The sequence below is a fragment of the Cynocephalus volans genome, chromosome 1 (genome assembly GCF_027409185.1).
Source record: "Cynocephalus volans isolate mCynVol1 chromosome 1, mCynVol1.pri, whole genome shotgun sequence".
Classification (NCBI taxonomy): domain Eukaryota; kingdom Metazoa; phylum Chordata; class Mammalia; order Dermoptera; family Cynocephalidae; genus Cynocephalus; species Cynocephalus volans.
In genome coordinates this window covers 19,533,128-19,547,554 of record NC_084460.1, presented here as the reverse complement: position 1 = coordinate 19,547,554, position 14,427 = coordinate 19,533,128, and the positions used below count along the sequence as shown (strand labels likewise).

At 36.0% G+C, this 14,427-nt stretch overlaps 1 protein-coding gene across 1 annotated transcript in view; it reads left to right on the top strand.

The window, feature by feature from the left end:
• Positions 1-14,427, top strand: part of PLCB1 (phospholipase C beta 1) — a 682,047-nt gene that overhangs the window by 503,596 nt on the left and 164,024 nt on the right. Inside the window, exons 10-11 of the mRNA XM_063090151.1 lie at positions 1,045-1,191; positions 12,921-13,078. Of these exons, the coding sequence (XP_062946221.1) occupies positions 1,045-1,191; positions 12,921-13,078 (305 nt within the window). The remainder of the gene's footprint in view (positions 1-1,044; positions 1,192-12,920; positions 13,079-14,427) is intronic.

Genomic DNA, 14,427 nt, shown 5'->3' with positions numbered 1-14,427 from the left:
CAGAGATTTAAATGCACAATGCTTTGGAGGTGCTCATGCCTGGCCTTGCAAGGGTGAATAGACTTACTTTCTATTAGATTATAAGCTCTTTGAAAGCAAAGGCTGTGTTTTACTATGCTTTATTTTTCTGTGTCGTTAGTATATGGCAGGTGTTCAATAAATCATTTTTGTTAAGATTGAAAAGACAAATTGGTAGTGAAACAAAATAATTAAGATGGCTCTCTCTGTGAATCTATAAAGACTATTATGATAAAGATAAAGAATTATCTCAGTAATTGTATCAAAACATCAAGTTGTACTCATCAAATATGTACAAATTTTGTTTGTCAATTATGCCTCAATAAAATTGAAGAAAATAATTATCTCAATATTTACTATTAGTCACCTCAGAAAGGTTACAACAAATGAAAAATTTCTAAATAGAATCTGAGTAAACTGAAATGTAAGTCATATTTCTTCCATTTGAAGTAAAATATTCTAAATAAAAAAATTTAAGGCTTTTTTATGAGTATTTGATTTTTCATTCCTAGGAAAGATTCATTTGTGGTCCTCTTTATTTTCTGTTTCAGAGAAAATGATCATTATTTGACAAACATATTCACTTTATTTTAAATAATAAAGCCACTTGCACATAATTTTTTACTGTAAAAGTAACATATTTATAATAGAAAATTTGGGAAGTTACCCAAGTTCTATTACCCAGAGATAAGCACTGATAACATTTTAGTGTCCATCCATAAAGTGGCTACCTATTCTTATATTTAAAAACAGGAGATTGGTGTTTAGCTATTTCAATCCTCTGAAGTCAGTGGGAATCAGGTCACTACATTTTTTCTCTGTTATCTGTGGCATCTGAAGATTACTGTAGAGACGCTGCATAATCCTAGACTACTGTTTGTCCATATTAAAATGCAGTTGTGGCTGTTGTCTTCTACTTGGATGCTACTAGAGTTTTCTGGGGAAAATAAAAACTAAAGCAATGTGATACCAGCAACCCACGAAAAGAATACATTTTCATTCTTCTTAACTCTCCGTTTCCTCCAGGACAGATATCCGTGGATGGATTTATGCGTTACCTGAGTGGAGAAGAAAATGGAGTCGTTTCACCTGAGAAACTGGATTTGAATGAAGACATGTCTCAGCCGCTTTCTCACTATTTCATTAATTCCTCGCACAACACCTACCTCACAGGTACGCATGCATCGTTCTTTGTTACTTTAGCGGCTCTAACCACATCTTATCAGCCTTTACTTTCTCTTGTTCTCAAATGAGAGTATGTTTTCTTCTGTTTCCCGAGACGTGCCTCTGAGAACTCTGGGTTCCATCCCCAAAGTCTCCACCTATAGGCAGTCATGTCCATATGTCTGGGAAGCAATATCATTTCTTCACAACCTAAGTTCTCAAGTCTTCTAAAATGTTTCCATATCTGATATCTTCACACCAATGTCACAGGTGTGTAACTTAACTGATTCTTCAGTGAACTTCAACCCATTTACAACTCTACCTAGTTCTCTGTGCTGTGTTTCTCTACAGAAGAGCTCTGAAGCCCTTAATAACTTCTGCTGAAGGTGAATTGCTTTTTGTTCAAGGTGGAACAGGGCTTTGGACAAAAACAAATTGACCTCTGAATGATAACTTATACTTCATTTAAATATTATAATAAAGTAGGAAAAGACAATAATGTTTCCTAATGTGAGCCTAAATTGAGCATTGCATGGTTTTTGGTAGATCATTAAATAGAAAAACATTAAAATATATATACACACATACATATATATACACGTATATATTACCTCACCATAGTTTAGAATTAAAATTTTAATAAATACAGATTGTAATAAGCCAAAAATATTTTTATAATCAAACTACATTTCTTCCAGAATATTTTTCATATGGCAGGTGTCTAATCACAAGCATTAAAAAATCTTTGTAGAAAAGCTGTTAATTTAATTTTTTTACTGCTGGTAAAAATTTTTTTTTAATTAAAAAAAAGTAAAGAAAAAACATTTTAAAAACCATATTACTCTCCTGCTTCACACAGTTCATCATCCAACCATATATAGGATAGCCAGATTTAACACACACAACACAACCAAAATCTGGATTCTTATTCAGTATCCATGTGCTGTAGGTTCTCTCTAGGCCTTGCGGATGGTTTTATCTTTTACTTTTTTTTTTTTTTTTTGGTGGCTGGCCAGTACAGCAATCGAAGCCCGGACCTTGATTTTACCAACACTACACTCTAACCAACTGAGTTAACTGGCCAGCCCCTTTGGGTGGTTTTGATGTGCTCATGGCTCATTGTCCACGGGTGTGTGGTTTATGTGTCAGGGTAGACCAGCAGTCATATGCACATATAAACAAGGGATATCCAGGTGCTGGATAGCTAAGGGAGTGTCCAAGAAAATTTCACAGGGTTCAGTCACCTGACAACTAAGCAGTTCTTTCTTTAGAATTCCTTAAGGAAATCCATTCCCTCCCAGGTCAAAAGCATGGTGGGTTGGTATCGAGTCCAGCAATGGCCTGGTATCCTACACTAGATGAAAAAGAGCTGAGAATAGACATGTCTTAAACAGAGAAAGCAATGTAGCCTCCAGACAGCCAGAACAGACGATCTCAGAATGATTCCATATAATATGAGACCATCTAGTCAGAATCATATACAGATGGTCCCTGACTATGATTTAGGATTTTTTCAGCTTTACAATGTTGTGAAAGTGATACACATTCATTAGAAACCGTACTTCAAATTTTGAGATATTCAACATTTTATTACAAAATGGACTTTGTTTTAGATGCTTTTGATCAACTGTAGGCTAATGTAAATGTTCTGGTCACATTTAAGGTAGGCTAGACTGAGCTATCATGTTTGGTGGGTTCATTGTATTGCATTTTAGACTAATCATATTTTCAATTTATGGTGGGTTTATCAGGACGTAACCCCACCGTAAGTCAGGGGCATCTGTAGTGTAAGTTTTACAGTCAGTTGAACTGCAACTTACATGTTCTTCATGAAAGTTGCAAGGCTCGCAGGCCACTTGTTGTCTGTTTTGTTTTAACTGGCATTACCCATGCACTGAGAAAGATTCATGCCACAAAACTAACTATGTTTGTGTTTGGCTCATCTTTAACCCTATTCCAATCATTTCTTGCTGCATAACAAATCATTCCAAAACTCAGTGGCATAAAATAGCCAACATTTTATTTTGATTCATATTTTGTGGATCAGAAATTCAGACAATGAATAGAGAGGATGGCTTGTCTCTACACCATGATGTCTTAGGCCTCGGCTGGGAAGTAAATGGGAAGTGGGGAGGATGCAAACAGCAGGTGCTGAAATCATACTGAGGCTTCTCCAGCATGTCCAGCACCTAGGCTAGGATGCCCATGCAGCTGGGCTCAGTTAGGTCTATTGACCTAATTGCCTACAAGAGGCCTCACCACATAGCTTGGGCTTCCTCACAGCATGGCAGCCAGAGTGTAAGGTGGACTTCTTACATGGCTCAGGGCTACAAGAACAAGCATCCCAGAGAAAAAGGAGAAAGCATAAATGCCTTTTTGCACTTAACTTCTGAAGCTCGTAGGTCACTTCTTTATTTATCCAGTCATAAATTTACCCAGATTCAAAGAGAAGGGACATAGACTACAGCTTTCAATGAAGAGTGTCAAAGAATCTTCAGTCTTGTTTTAAAACCACTACAGGTTCCATAAGTTCAAGAGGAGAGTATCTTCATAGCCCACTCTTTCAGTTCCCTAGGCCTACTATGAAAATTTTGCCCCTCCCAAGTGCAAAAGCCTTTGTAAAGGACTTTTTTTTTTTACTTTTTAAGGTTCTTATTCTTATTTGGTGCCACTAAACTATTTGACAATCTGATAAGATCTATGAATCCTTCTCAGAATGTCAAATTCATAAAATAAAGTACCCAGGATTAAAGAGGAAATAAGTTGCATAGAAATATTTTTATCAAATATTAAAAAGCAAATTTATGGTAATATATATATTTTTTATTAACACATTTAAAATGAGTATAAGCAATATCTTGTGATATTTGCAACAACTGTAATATGATGTGAAATTATCTGTGATTTCTACTGATAACAAAGTCACAGATTCTGCTCCTATTCCTGTGACTCGTGACCTAGATTCATAACTGAAGAGAATGTTAAATTTTGTGCAGAGGTTAAAATTAAAGATGCAATCTTTTTCTCATCCAAGTTCAAGGAGGTCTGTGGAACATCAAGTTGAGTCTAGATCTTTGACTTGATAGGATCCAAGGAAGTATAACATGATGCAATCTTGCATTTGTTATATACTTAGGACCATAGGGCTCTTAAAAATACTTAAATGTATGTCCAGTTGAAGTTTGGATATTGTGTGTGGTTTTGTCTACCTGGAAGTCACAATGTAGAGTAATTTTATCAATAATCCTTTAAGGTCCAAAATGCCTTCCAACTGACATATTTATATTCATTACTTTCTATATTATTTATCATATAATAAATGAGTTAACGATACCCAAATTATTGAATGACAAAATTGATTGGAAATACTATCTATTCTTTTCACCTTCTTTTGGAATATATTATTTTTTCTCTTTCTGCATGTAATTATAGACTTATGGTTTTAAGATTTTATGTATGTTTATTCAATCACAGCCATGATTGCACTTTGTGCTTTTGATAACACAAATTGTCTCAACTTTGGTCAGTGGATAACCATTTTAGGCTGGTATCTGTGTCCTCTTAATGTGACCCATTGATCTTTGAAAATGTCCTTGCTTTCTGACATTTAAAGGCCTTCCAGCTTCACCTTATTCCTTTCTTTCAAAGACATGGAATCAAACTTTTCCTCAACGAGCTCTTTTGATGGGGGGAAAAAACAAAAAAGTATGAGTAATAGCAATTTGGACCCTGTACTATAGAAGGTTGTTTGTGGGTAGTTTCAGTGAATGAAACAAGAAAAGATAATTTTTTTTTTCTTTTTAAGGCATGAGTCCACATAGATATTTTCACTACTATCTTCCAACTTAAATTCTTGATTCTATAGCTGTGCTTCCTTTTGCAATCTTGATACATAACAAATTATACATAATCATTCACTTGCATTACTGACAATATATTAATAGTTCTAAGAAAATTGTTCAATATTAATACAACTAATAAAACTACCAAAATAGCTCAAATTTTTCTCTACAGTTCTTTTTTTTTTTTTTAATTGAATTTCACTAAGGATTTTCAGTCAAATTAATTTCTTCTGTGGTAGCTCATATGCCCTCCCCCTGTGTAACTTGGTGTATTAGTCCATTTTCTCTTGCTGATAACAGAATACCTGAAACTGGGTAATTTGTAAGAAAATGAAATGTATTACATACAGTTTTGGAGGCTTGGAAGTCCAAGGTCCAGGCAGCACATCTGGTGAGGGCCTTCTTGGTGGGAGCTCTCTGCAGAGTCCCATGGTGATGCAGGTGTCATATAGCAAGAGTGATAAGAGCTTTTCATGTGCTCTCCTTGTAAAGCTGTCACTCCACACCCATGGTTACCCATTAGCCCATTAACCTATTAATAGATTAATCGACTCATGAGGGTGGGACCTTTATGATCCAATCACCTCCTAATGGCCCCACCTTTCAATACTGCCATATTGGGGATCAAACTTCCACATGAGCTTGGGAGGGGACAAACATTCATCCCATATCACTTGGTAAGCACAGATGCAGTAGAGAATTTAGCTCCATTGTGTCAGGTTGGTTTCAATTTGAGGGTGTTAGCATATTAATGGTTGATAGTTCTCAGAAGGTGGAGTTTTCAGTTCCTAAGAGAAGGATTCATACTATTTTTCAATGAAGAAAGAACTCAAATAGCTGTCTCCAAATTTCCGTATAATGGTTTTATATCACTACCACCTTATTCATATACATGATTTCTGATCAATTCTCTCTCCAATTATTTAATTTCTAGTAGTATTAGAATCCACATATTTTCAAATATCCAATTTTTAAATTTATGTTAAATATGTTAAATCCTATTCTGATCTTAAGGGGTTTTGTGGTTGTTTTTTGTTTTTATCTTGCTTTCTTTTCTGAGCTATGTACCATTATACCAAAGTCTGTGTTAGATAAATCCATATTATCACAATATTACCTTCCATATAAATAGAGAAACAACAACAACAATCCAAAACAACCAAAAAATGCATAAAAATATTAATACAGACTCTCGAGGTCTTTCCTGAAATCCTTTTTGATCTATGGGTTGGAATTTGATTTTACTTTACGTATTAGTAGTAGAATCATTGTTTTAATTACAGATAAAACTAATATAGAACTCCTATTTCTCAGAGGCCTTTGGAAAAACTCAAATATCTATAATATAAAAATTCAAACTTTCCAAAACCAATTAAGAATGTTATAAAATAAAAATATAGCCAATACCTAATCTAATAGAATCCAATTAAATTTTAAAATGAACATCTGGAAAATAAGTTAGATTGTACACTTGACAGCCATTTCCAGAACAAGTGAAAACCTTATCTATGGAAACATTATTTCATATAAGTGGTGTTTTGTGAGAAAAGGAAAGGTTTCCTATTAAAATGAGTATAAGAAATGGAGAGTGCGAACAAAGGTTAGCACCTACTATAGTGTGTTTGGAATATAGGAAAAAAGGATCCAAGATTCACAGTCATTAAGGTAATAACCAAACCTACAACCCCCTTGTCACCACCCTACTTATCTTCTCGGAGCATTTTAAGAACTAGCCTTCCTGAGAGATGCCAGTCTGTATCCAAACAAGGAGAATTCCAGTATTTAAAATGTTTTGTTTTGAGCATTCAAAGGGACTGTAAATATTAATGCATTATTACTATTATGTCTGTTCCTCAACTCATTATTGTCCCTTTGTTGCATGTCTAGATGCCCAGAAGGAAAAATATATCAGGTCCTTCAGAGAAATAAATGCACACAATTAGTTGAGTTTTAATTGCAATGGCCATTTTCTAAGGTTTTGGATGGTCTCAGCAGTATACCCAGTAGTGATGATGTTTTAAATTATCTTTTTTTCTTGAAGAATCTATCCTTATGACTCAAGTAAAAAAATCCTTCCAGGACAAAACAGTATGTAATCATTTGATCCTATACTTTGGTAGTTCTTTATAAATCTTCCCATACTCCAAACCATTTGGGAGATAATGGCTCTATATACACAGACAAGGCAAAGTGGCCTATCTCTGGATAATTCACATCCTTACTCAGCTTAGAAAAAAATCATAAGATTTGAGGGTTTAGTTATCCCCAAGAATCTGATTAAATTATCTGATTGAACGTATCCAGTAATTATTCAGCACCTCTTCTCATGTATACGTTCCTACTCTGCAGAAAGGTTCTAAAAAGGATTCAAGGCGTGTCTGCTTGTCTGTCACCCACTACAACCCCCTTCTTTCCTCTCTCTCTCACTCATTTAGCCCTTACTATATGCTACCTTTTATCATTTATTTTTGATTTAAAGCACACACAGACCTTAAAAAGTTGAGTAGTAGAATAGAAAGAAGACAAGCTTAGGAAATAAACAAGCTTAGTTTAAATTTGCCTTTAAGTAAATGACATACTTGCCTCTTCTGAGCCTTGGTTTCTTCATTTGTAAAATGAAGATAAATTAAAACAGCCAGGGTACCTGTGGCTGTAAAGAATAGAATACTATTACTGAATGGCTTAAACATTATGGAATTTATGACTTAACACAACAAGAGATCCAGAAGCAGGGTAGTTGAGGGTTGGGTAAATCAGGAATTCATTCATGTCCCTGGAGACCCAGGTGCTTTCTGTCTTTTTGGCCCCGTTATGGTTTCAAGATGACTATCCCCTGAGTATCGCCTCCCTGTGAACTAAGATCCACATATGGCATGAGGAAAGTCCCTGTCTTGTGGCCCTTTCCATGAGTGAGGAAAATGTTCCTAGAGGTTCCCTGACAAGCCCCAACCCCAACCTGGTAGATTTTTTGTGCCCTATTATATATAGCCCAGAGCTACACCACACAGCAAAGCCAACATTAATCACTAGCATGGGCCATGGAACTACCATGTCCAGCTGAAAAGAATCAAGATTCACCCCAGGGCTGAAGAGGAGACCCTGAAGCATATAGGAACCTAAATAAAATATTATTTCTACTGGCAAGGGGAAAGAAAAAGAAGAGAAAGAAAGGGAGAGCAGAAGTGTAAGACTGGGGTGAGAGTTTAATCTCCCTGCTACATAAGAACCTTCTCCCTTACTTATACTTGCCACCTATCTAGACAGTAAGGGTAAGAAACATGTCTCCTGTCATTTTTGTATCTCCTGTAACTAGTATTTTGCCTCTCACAGAGAAAGCATTTGTGAATATATTTGGATGCTGATGGTGAAGCACCTATAATTAGTAAGGCAGATGCTTAAAGTTGTTTTCCCAAGAGTGGTAATGACTTTGGGCTCTTCCACAGACACTTTCTCACCTAAGCCATCTCATGGCAATTGGATCTATGCTTAAGAGAGCTTCATGGTCTCACTGGGGCACTAGGTAGATACTACAGAAGAGGAAGATCAGATCAAACTGATGCTTCTAGAGACAGTCACGATGAACAACACATTCTCTGTCTTTGGGAGTTTCCTCAGGTATAGCTGTGGGACTGTATACCCTAAATGCCACAGCATTAAAAGCAAGGACAAATAGCCCCATCTCCATTAATTGAGATATTTATTAAAGAAGACTACTGAGTTAGCAAGTGCATCACATTCTGGAACCTTCTTACCCTGGAGGTTGAAGGGAAGATAATAACTAACGATAAACATAAAAGCAGGCAATTAATCATCAGCCTTTGCAAGATGAGAAATTCTTCAGAAGGCTGTGTTAATAGAAGGATAGCTGTCTTTGATTTTCTGCTCTCTTGTATCCCTGCATGCCTTGGGTAATCTGAGACAAAGCTCAAGTGACTGTAACCAGCCACCCAAAAAGAATGCAGTGAAGTGAGAAGTCACAGAGCTATGACTTGAGGCAGTATTATAAATTAATATGAGAAGGAGCTTCAGCTCCCAAGTTCAATCATGGGCTTGGAATGTATTCCAGAGGCTGTTCATGGCCAGACAGAGATGATGTCAAGTACTAGTTTCAGAAATACCAAGGGTTGAATGACTCATGACATATCACTAATCCCAACCCCCAGCAATCCCTTGCCCCAGAAGCTATATTTACTGGATGTAATCAAATGGAAATACAATGGATGAGATGTAATAATGGGGAGTTAAGAATTTTAGAGAAGAAAAATAAACAGCTTTAGCCTTTAGGCAGAAAAGAAGAGAATAATAGAAAATATTAAAACACTTGTTTGGAAAAAAACTCCATAAATGAAGTAAAACATACAGAGAAACTAATATGCATTCTAAGGAATAGGACAATTATGAATAAATGTGGGTTTTCTCAAAATATGCTTTCTTTGGGAGACTTCCATGTCTAATAAAAGTGATTCATTTTAAGAATGAGCAACCGGTTTACCTTGGAGGGATTCTGTGAGTCTTAGGTGTTGGACAATAACTACATTCTCTCCCTCTCTTTCTCCCTCTCTGTCTCTCCCTCTCTCATTCTTTTGTTTTTTTCAGATGCCTTTGCTTCTCACCAAACCAACCACATGCCTTACCATCCTTTCAAAACATTAGCTGACCAACAGAAAGTACATCAAATTCCTTCTAATTGTTCTTTAAATGACAAGATAATTTTGCAAGAGAATCCAAAGAAATGTTTGTAGAAACTCTGAATGTTTTATAACAGAACACTCTTGGTATTGGTTAGGTTTGTATCTACTTCTCTACACCATTAAAGCTCATCTAGCTTAGAAGTTTATGGCAATGTCTCTTTCAAAGTTAGCAACACCCAACAAATTATTAATGAAATAGACTCAGAAATTGCACAATATATAATGATGTTGGATATAGTCAGTAATACACTTGAACAATTCCCTAGACAATACACACAAAAATCTGCTCTTTTCTTTAAAACCAAAACAGTTTTCTGTGGGAGCAAGCATTTTTTTTTAAATTTTAATTTATCATTATACAGTGTAGTTGATTTTTGTGTCCCTTTACCGATTCCTCTCTCCCACCTCCCTCTCCCCCTCCCCCATCAACATCATATCTGTTCACTTGTCTTTTTTTATTTTATTATTTTCATTTATTTTTTAAAATTTATTTTTTTATTTTAACCTATTTATTTTTTATTTTAATTTATCAATATACATTGTAGTTGATTTTCATGTCCCTTTACCGATTCCTGTTTTCCCCCCACCCCCCTCCCACCCACCAACCATATCTGTTCACGTGTCTTAATAAGTTCAAGGAATTGTGATTGTTGTGTCTTCCTCCCAGCTCCCCACCAACTGTTTGTATATTTATTTATTTATTTATTTATTTATTTATTTATAACTCCCACAAATAAGTGAGAAAATATGGTGTTTCTCTTTCCATGCCTGACTTATTTCACTTAAGCCTTTTTAATGAGTAAACCTGATAATTATTTAAATTGCTTACTTCCTTTAGCTAAGGTAGGCCTCCCTTAAGTTTAGGAATAATTTGTAAATGCTTCTATTTTTTCCCTTCACTCCCACTATCCACTTGCCCTTTATGCAGCAAAGACCTTTATAAGTCTTTGTCATAACAATAAACTTCGAGGCAATTATAAATAGCAAATTGATTATCCAGCATCAGGGACTTTCTACATTGATTTGTCAGCATTTTTGCTTTTGCAAATACATTTGTGTATTAAAAATGCCCCATTTTTCCAGTAAAGAAAAGTGATTACACAAACTTACTTAATCAGCTTTTCAGTGCATTTTCTAGGGCTCTGTAGAACTCAAGAATGTCATCCTTTCGTTATGCTGATAGTTGGGTGTTGTGGCATGCATATAAAAATCAAATTAAGCCAGTAGGATTAATCCTTTTTTCTTTGTCCTGTGTGTCTCCATAGGACAGATCTTGTCAATTTCAAGGTCATTTTGGCAGTTTTCATCAACATGCCATCTTTCAACTTGCTGTAAAAAAAATGATGGAGGTGTATAGAATATAGATCGAGAAAAGTCTGTAATATAAAAAACCAAAAGACTTTAATTTGTGTATGGATAATGGGCTTGTCTGAAAAGTCATTTATTATTAATCTTTTAAAAATAATTTATCAAGAAATTAGTGACTTCAATTGACTTCTTAAGTGAAACAGGAGTTGTTTGGCTTTCATGCCCTGTATATTCCTGCCCTCAGACCTCTCAGGTGCCTTGATTATTACAATTGTCATCACTTCACTAGGGTGTATTAGTTCTGTTTATAAAAAGTTTTAATTTTGATGAACTTTATTTATTTTTTTCTTTTATTGTTTGTGCTTTTGGTGTCATATCTACAAAACCATTGCCTAATCCGGGTCACAAGAGCTACCCCCATTTTCTCCTAAAAGCTTTATCATTTTAGCTCTTTCCTTTACAAACTTGATTCATTTTGAGTTGATTTTTTGTAAATAGTATGAGGTAGGGATCTAATTTCATTATTTTGCATGTGGCTATCCAGTTGTCTCAGCATCATTTATTGGAAAGACTTTTTTTTCTGCATTGAATTTCCTGTCAACCTTGTTGAAATTCAATTCACCATATGTTGAGGTTTTATTACTGGACTTTCAATTCTATTCCATTAATCTATATGTCTATATACCAGCATCTTGCTGTCTTGATTACTGTAAGTTTGTATTAAGTTTTGAAATTGAAAAGTGTGATTCCTCCAACTTCGTTCATATTTTTCAAGATCGTTTTGGCTATTTAGAGTCTCTTACATTTTCATATGAAGTTTTGGATCAGCTTATCAATTTAGGGGAAAAAAAAGCCAGATGAGATTTTGATAAGAATCAAATTTTTTGATCAATTTGGGGAGTAGTTCCATCTTAACAATATTGTCTTCTGCTCCATGAACATGGGATGTCTTTCCATTTATTTAGGCTTTCTTTAATTCCTTTCAATAACATTTTGTAATTATTAGAGAATAAGTTTTGTACTTGTGTTAAATTTATTGTTACAAGAAAGACCACAGTGGCATGTTGGACTTGCAGAGGGAGAGAGCAGACCTAGGAATACAAAGTGGAGTGGGGGAAAGGGGGATGGGAGGGAGGTCAGGGATAATTGGGTGGGGGACACAGGGTATAATCACAATTTGTGGTAATGGGTATGCTGTCAGTATGGATCTGGCCATCAAATCTTGGACACAAGTGGTGACAATCAGCTTTGTATCTCATGAATATCCATAACCAATAAAAATTTATTCTTACAAAAAGAGCACTTTTGAAAAGAGAATGTTTAGCTTTTCTAAGCATTTGTGCCTTGGACAAACATGACAGAGGGGCCGACTTGTATCATATTAGAATAGACTTTCAACAATACTCTCTGATCAGGAGGCAGTCAGCATTAAAAGACTGAGTTTTTTAAGTTACAATCCTGGATCTTCTACTTCCTAACTTAGGAAACTTTGGCAACTGAACTGCTCTGTGCCATTTTCATTACCTGAAATTTTTTTTTTAATTGTTATGCTAGGGAGATTTTTGTTTAAATGATCAGCTGTTTAATATTTGTGATGTCCAAACACCTGTAATTGGCATATAGTGAGCAGTTAATAAATGTGTCATTGTTACTGTCACAATGCCTTCCTCCCTCTATTATCTCTCCATCCTCTTCTCCCAAACCAGTGCCAGGGAGCCAAGATTACATTTGCGATTGTGTCACCACCTGCTGGTATGTTGAGGCAGAAGAAAGACAGAGCAACTATTCCAGCTCCTAAACTCTTTGCTTTCCCATTGTTAAGGAGCTTTTCTAAGAAGCCACCACTGTCTTCCTTGCTTCATGGGGTTTCAGGGCGCGTTTTGTTGGCATTTTACAGCTGGCCAGCTGGCTGGAAACTCCTCTGTTGAGATGTACCGCCAGGTGCTCCTGTCTGGTTGTCGTTGTGTGGAGCTGGACTGCTGGAAGGGACGGACTGCAGAAGAGGAACCTGTCATCACCCACGGATTCACCATGACAACTGAAATATCCTTCAAGGTAGAGTAAATGAATGTTGCTAAGAGAGACAGCTGTGGAGACCTGATCCTTATTGGATAAACCCTCCTGGGGTAGAAAGTCTCAGTGGTCACAATTAAGTCCATAAGCTATTAATCATCTTTGCAATTTTAGAGGTTAAAATTTAGCAACTTATCCATGGATAATTGATAGGAGATGAATTAATTCAAGCTAACTAAACTCTAAGGAAACTGTCTTATTCTTGCAGTTTATTATTGTGAAACATAAGATACATAACAAAGAATACTTAACAAATTATTTATACAGTTTAACTAATGGACATAAAGTGTACACTCATGTAAGTACCACCTAAATCAAGAAATAGAAACCTACTGCTGCTCTAGAAACAGCCCCCATGTACCCATCAGAATAACCTCCCTATCCCCAGAGGTGACCACAGTCCTGACTCTTACAGTGATAACTACTTTGTACTTCTTTAGAGCGTAAAGTACAAATTCATGTGCAGCCCTAAAAAATGTAGCCTTACCAGCATTTTAACTTGCTATAAATCGATTCATACTGTGATGTGCCTTATTTTATGTCTTGCTTTTTTCACACTACATTGCTTGGAAGATTCATCAGTACTGTTGCATATATTTCTAGCTTGTTTTCTTTATCATAATGATGACAATATTTGTTACTACTATTTAGTTATTATATACAATTCCATTTTGCGATGCTAGCTTTTTGCACATTGATACCTGTCAGTCAAAGACTGCTAAAAATATACTTATAATCAAAGTCAGGTTTATTTGCTTATATAAAAAGGGAGAACACATGTCATGGGGAACTTGGGTGTCTCAGTAAAAGTGTGTTAAAGTGGACTTACAAGATTTGGACTTACGCTAGGTGATTTGGGGGATAGTTCAAGGAAGTAAGATTTTGCTATGCATTGGAGGCTGATAGGAAGCAGAAATAATACTATGATAGGTACCTTAATAAATCCTATCTCGGAGGCACAACCTGCATGAAAGTGTTATTGATAAGTATGCAGCAGTCATTCTTATTAGCCATGAATGGGGGTATGTTAAGTCTCCCTTCTTTTTCCACCCTTGGCTCCATTCTATACCATAAAGGGCCTCATGTTCATGTGCATGGACACCCAAACCCAAATATCCAACTTCTGTCCATATCCTCTGCAAAGAGCCACCCCCAGGGGATTGGGGCCACTTGGGTGGGGAAATATGGGGTCTTAGATACCTGGAGAGTGACTGGAAGGGGATAAGCAGACTTCTCTTGGCTGACTCAGGCTTCTCACCCCTTTGGACAGGAATCAGAAGAGAAGGGCCAGAGGCATGAGCCCCAGTACTTAGGATATCTGGGTGTCAGGC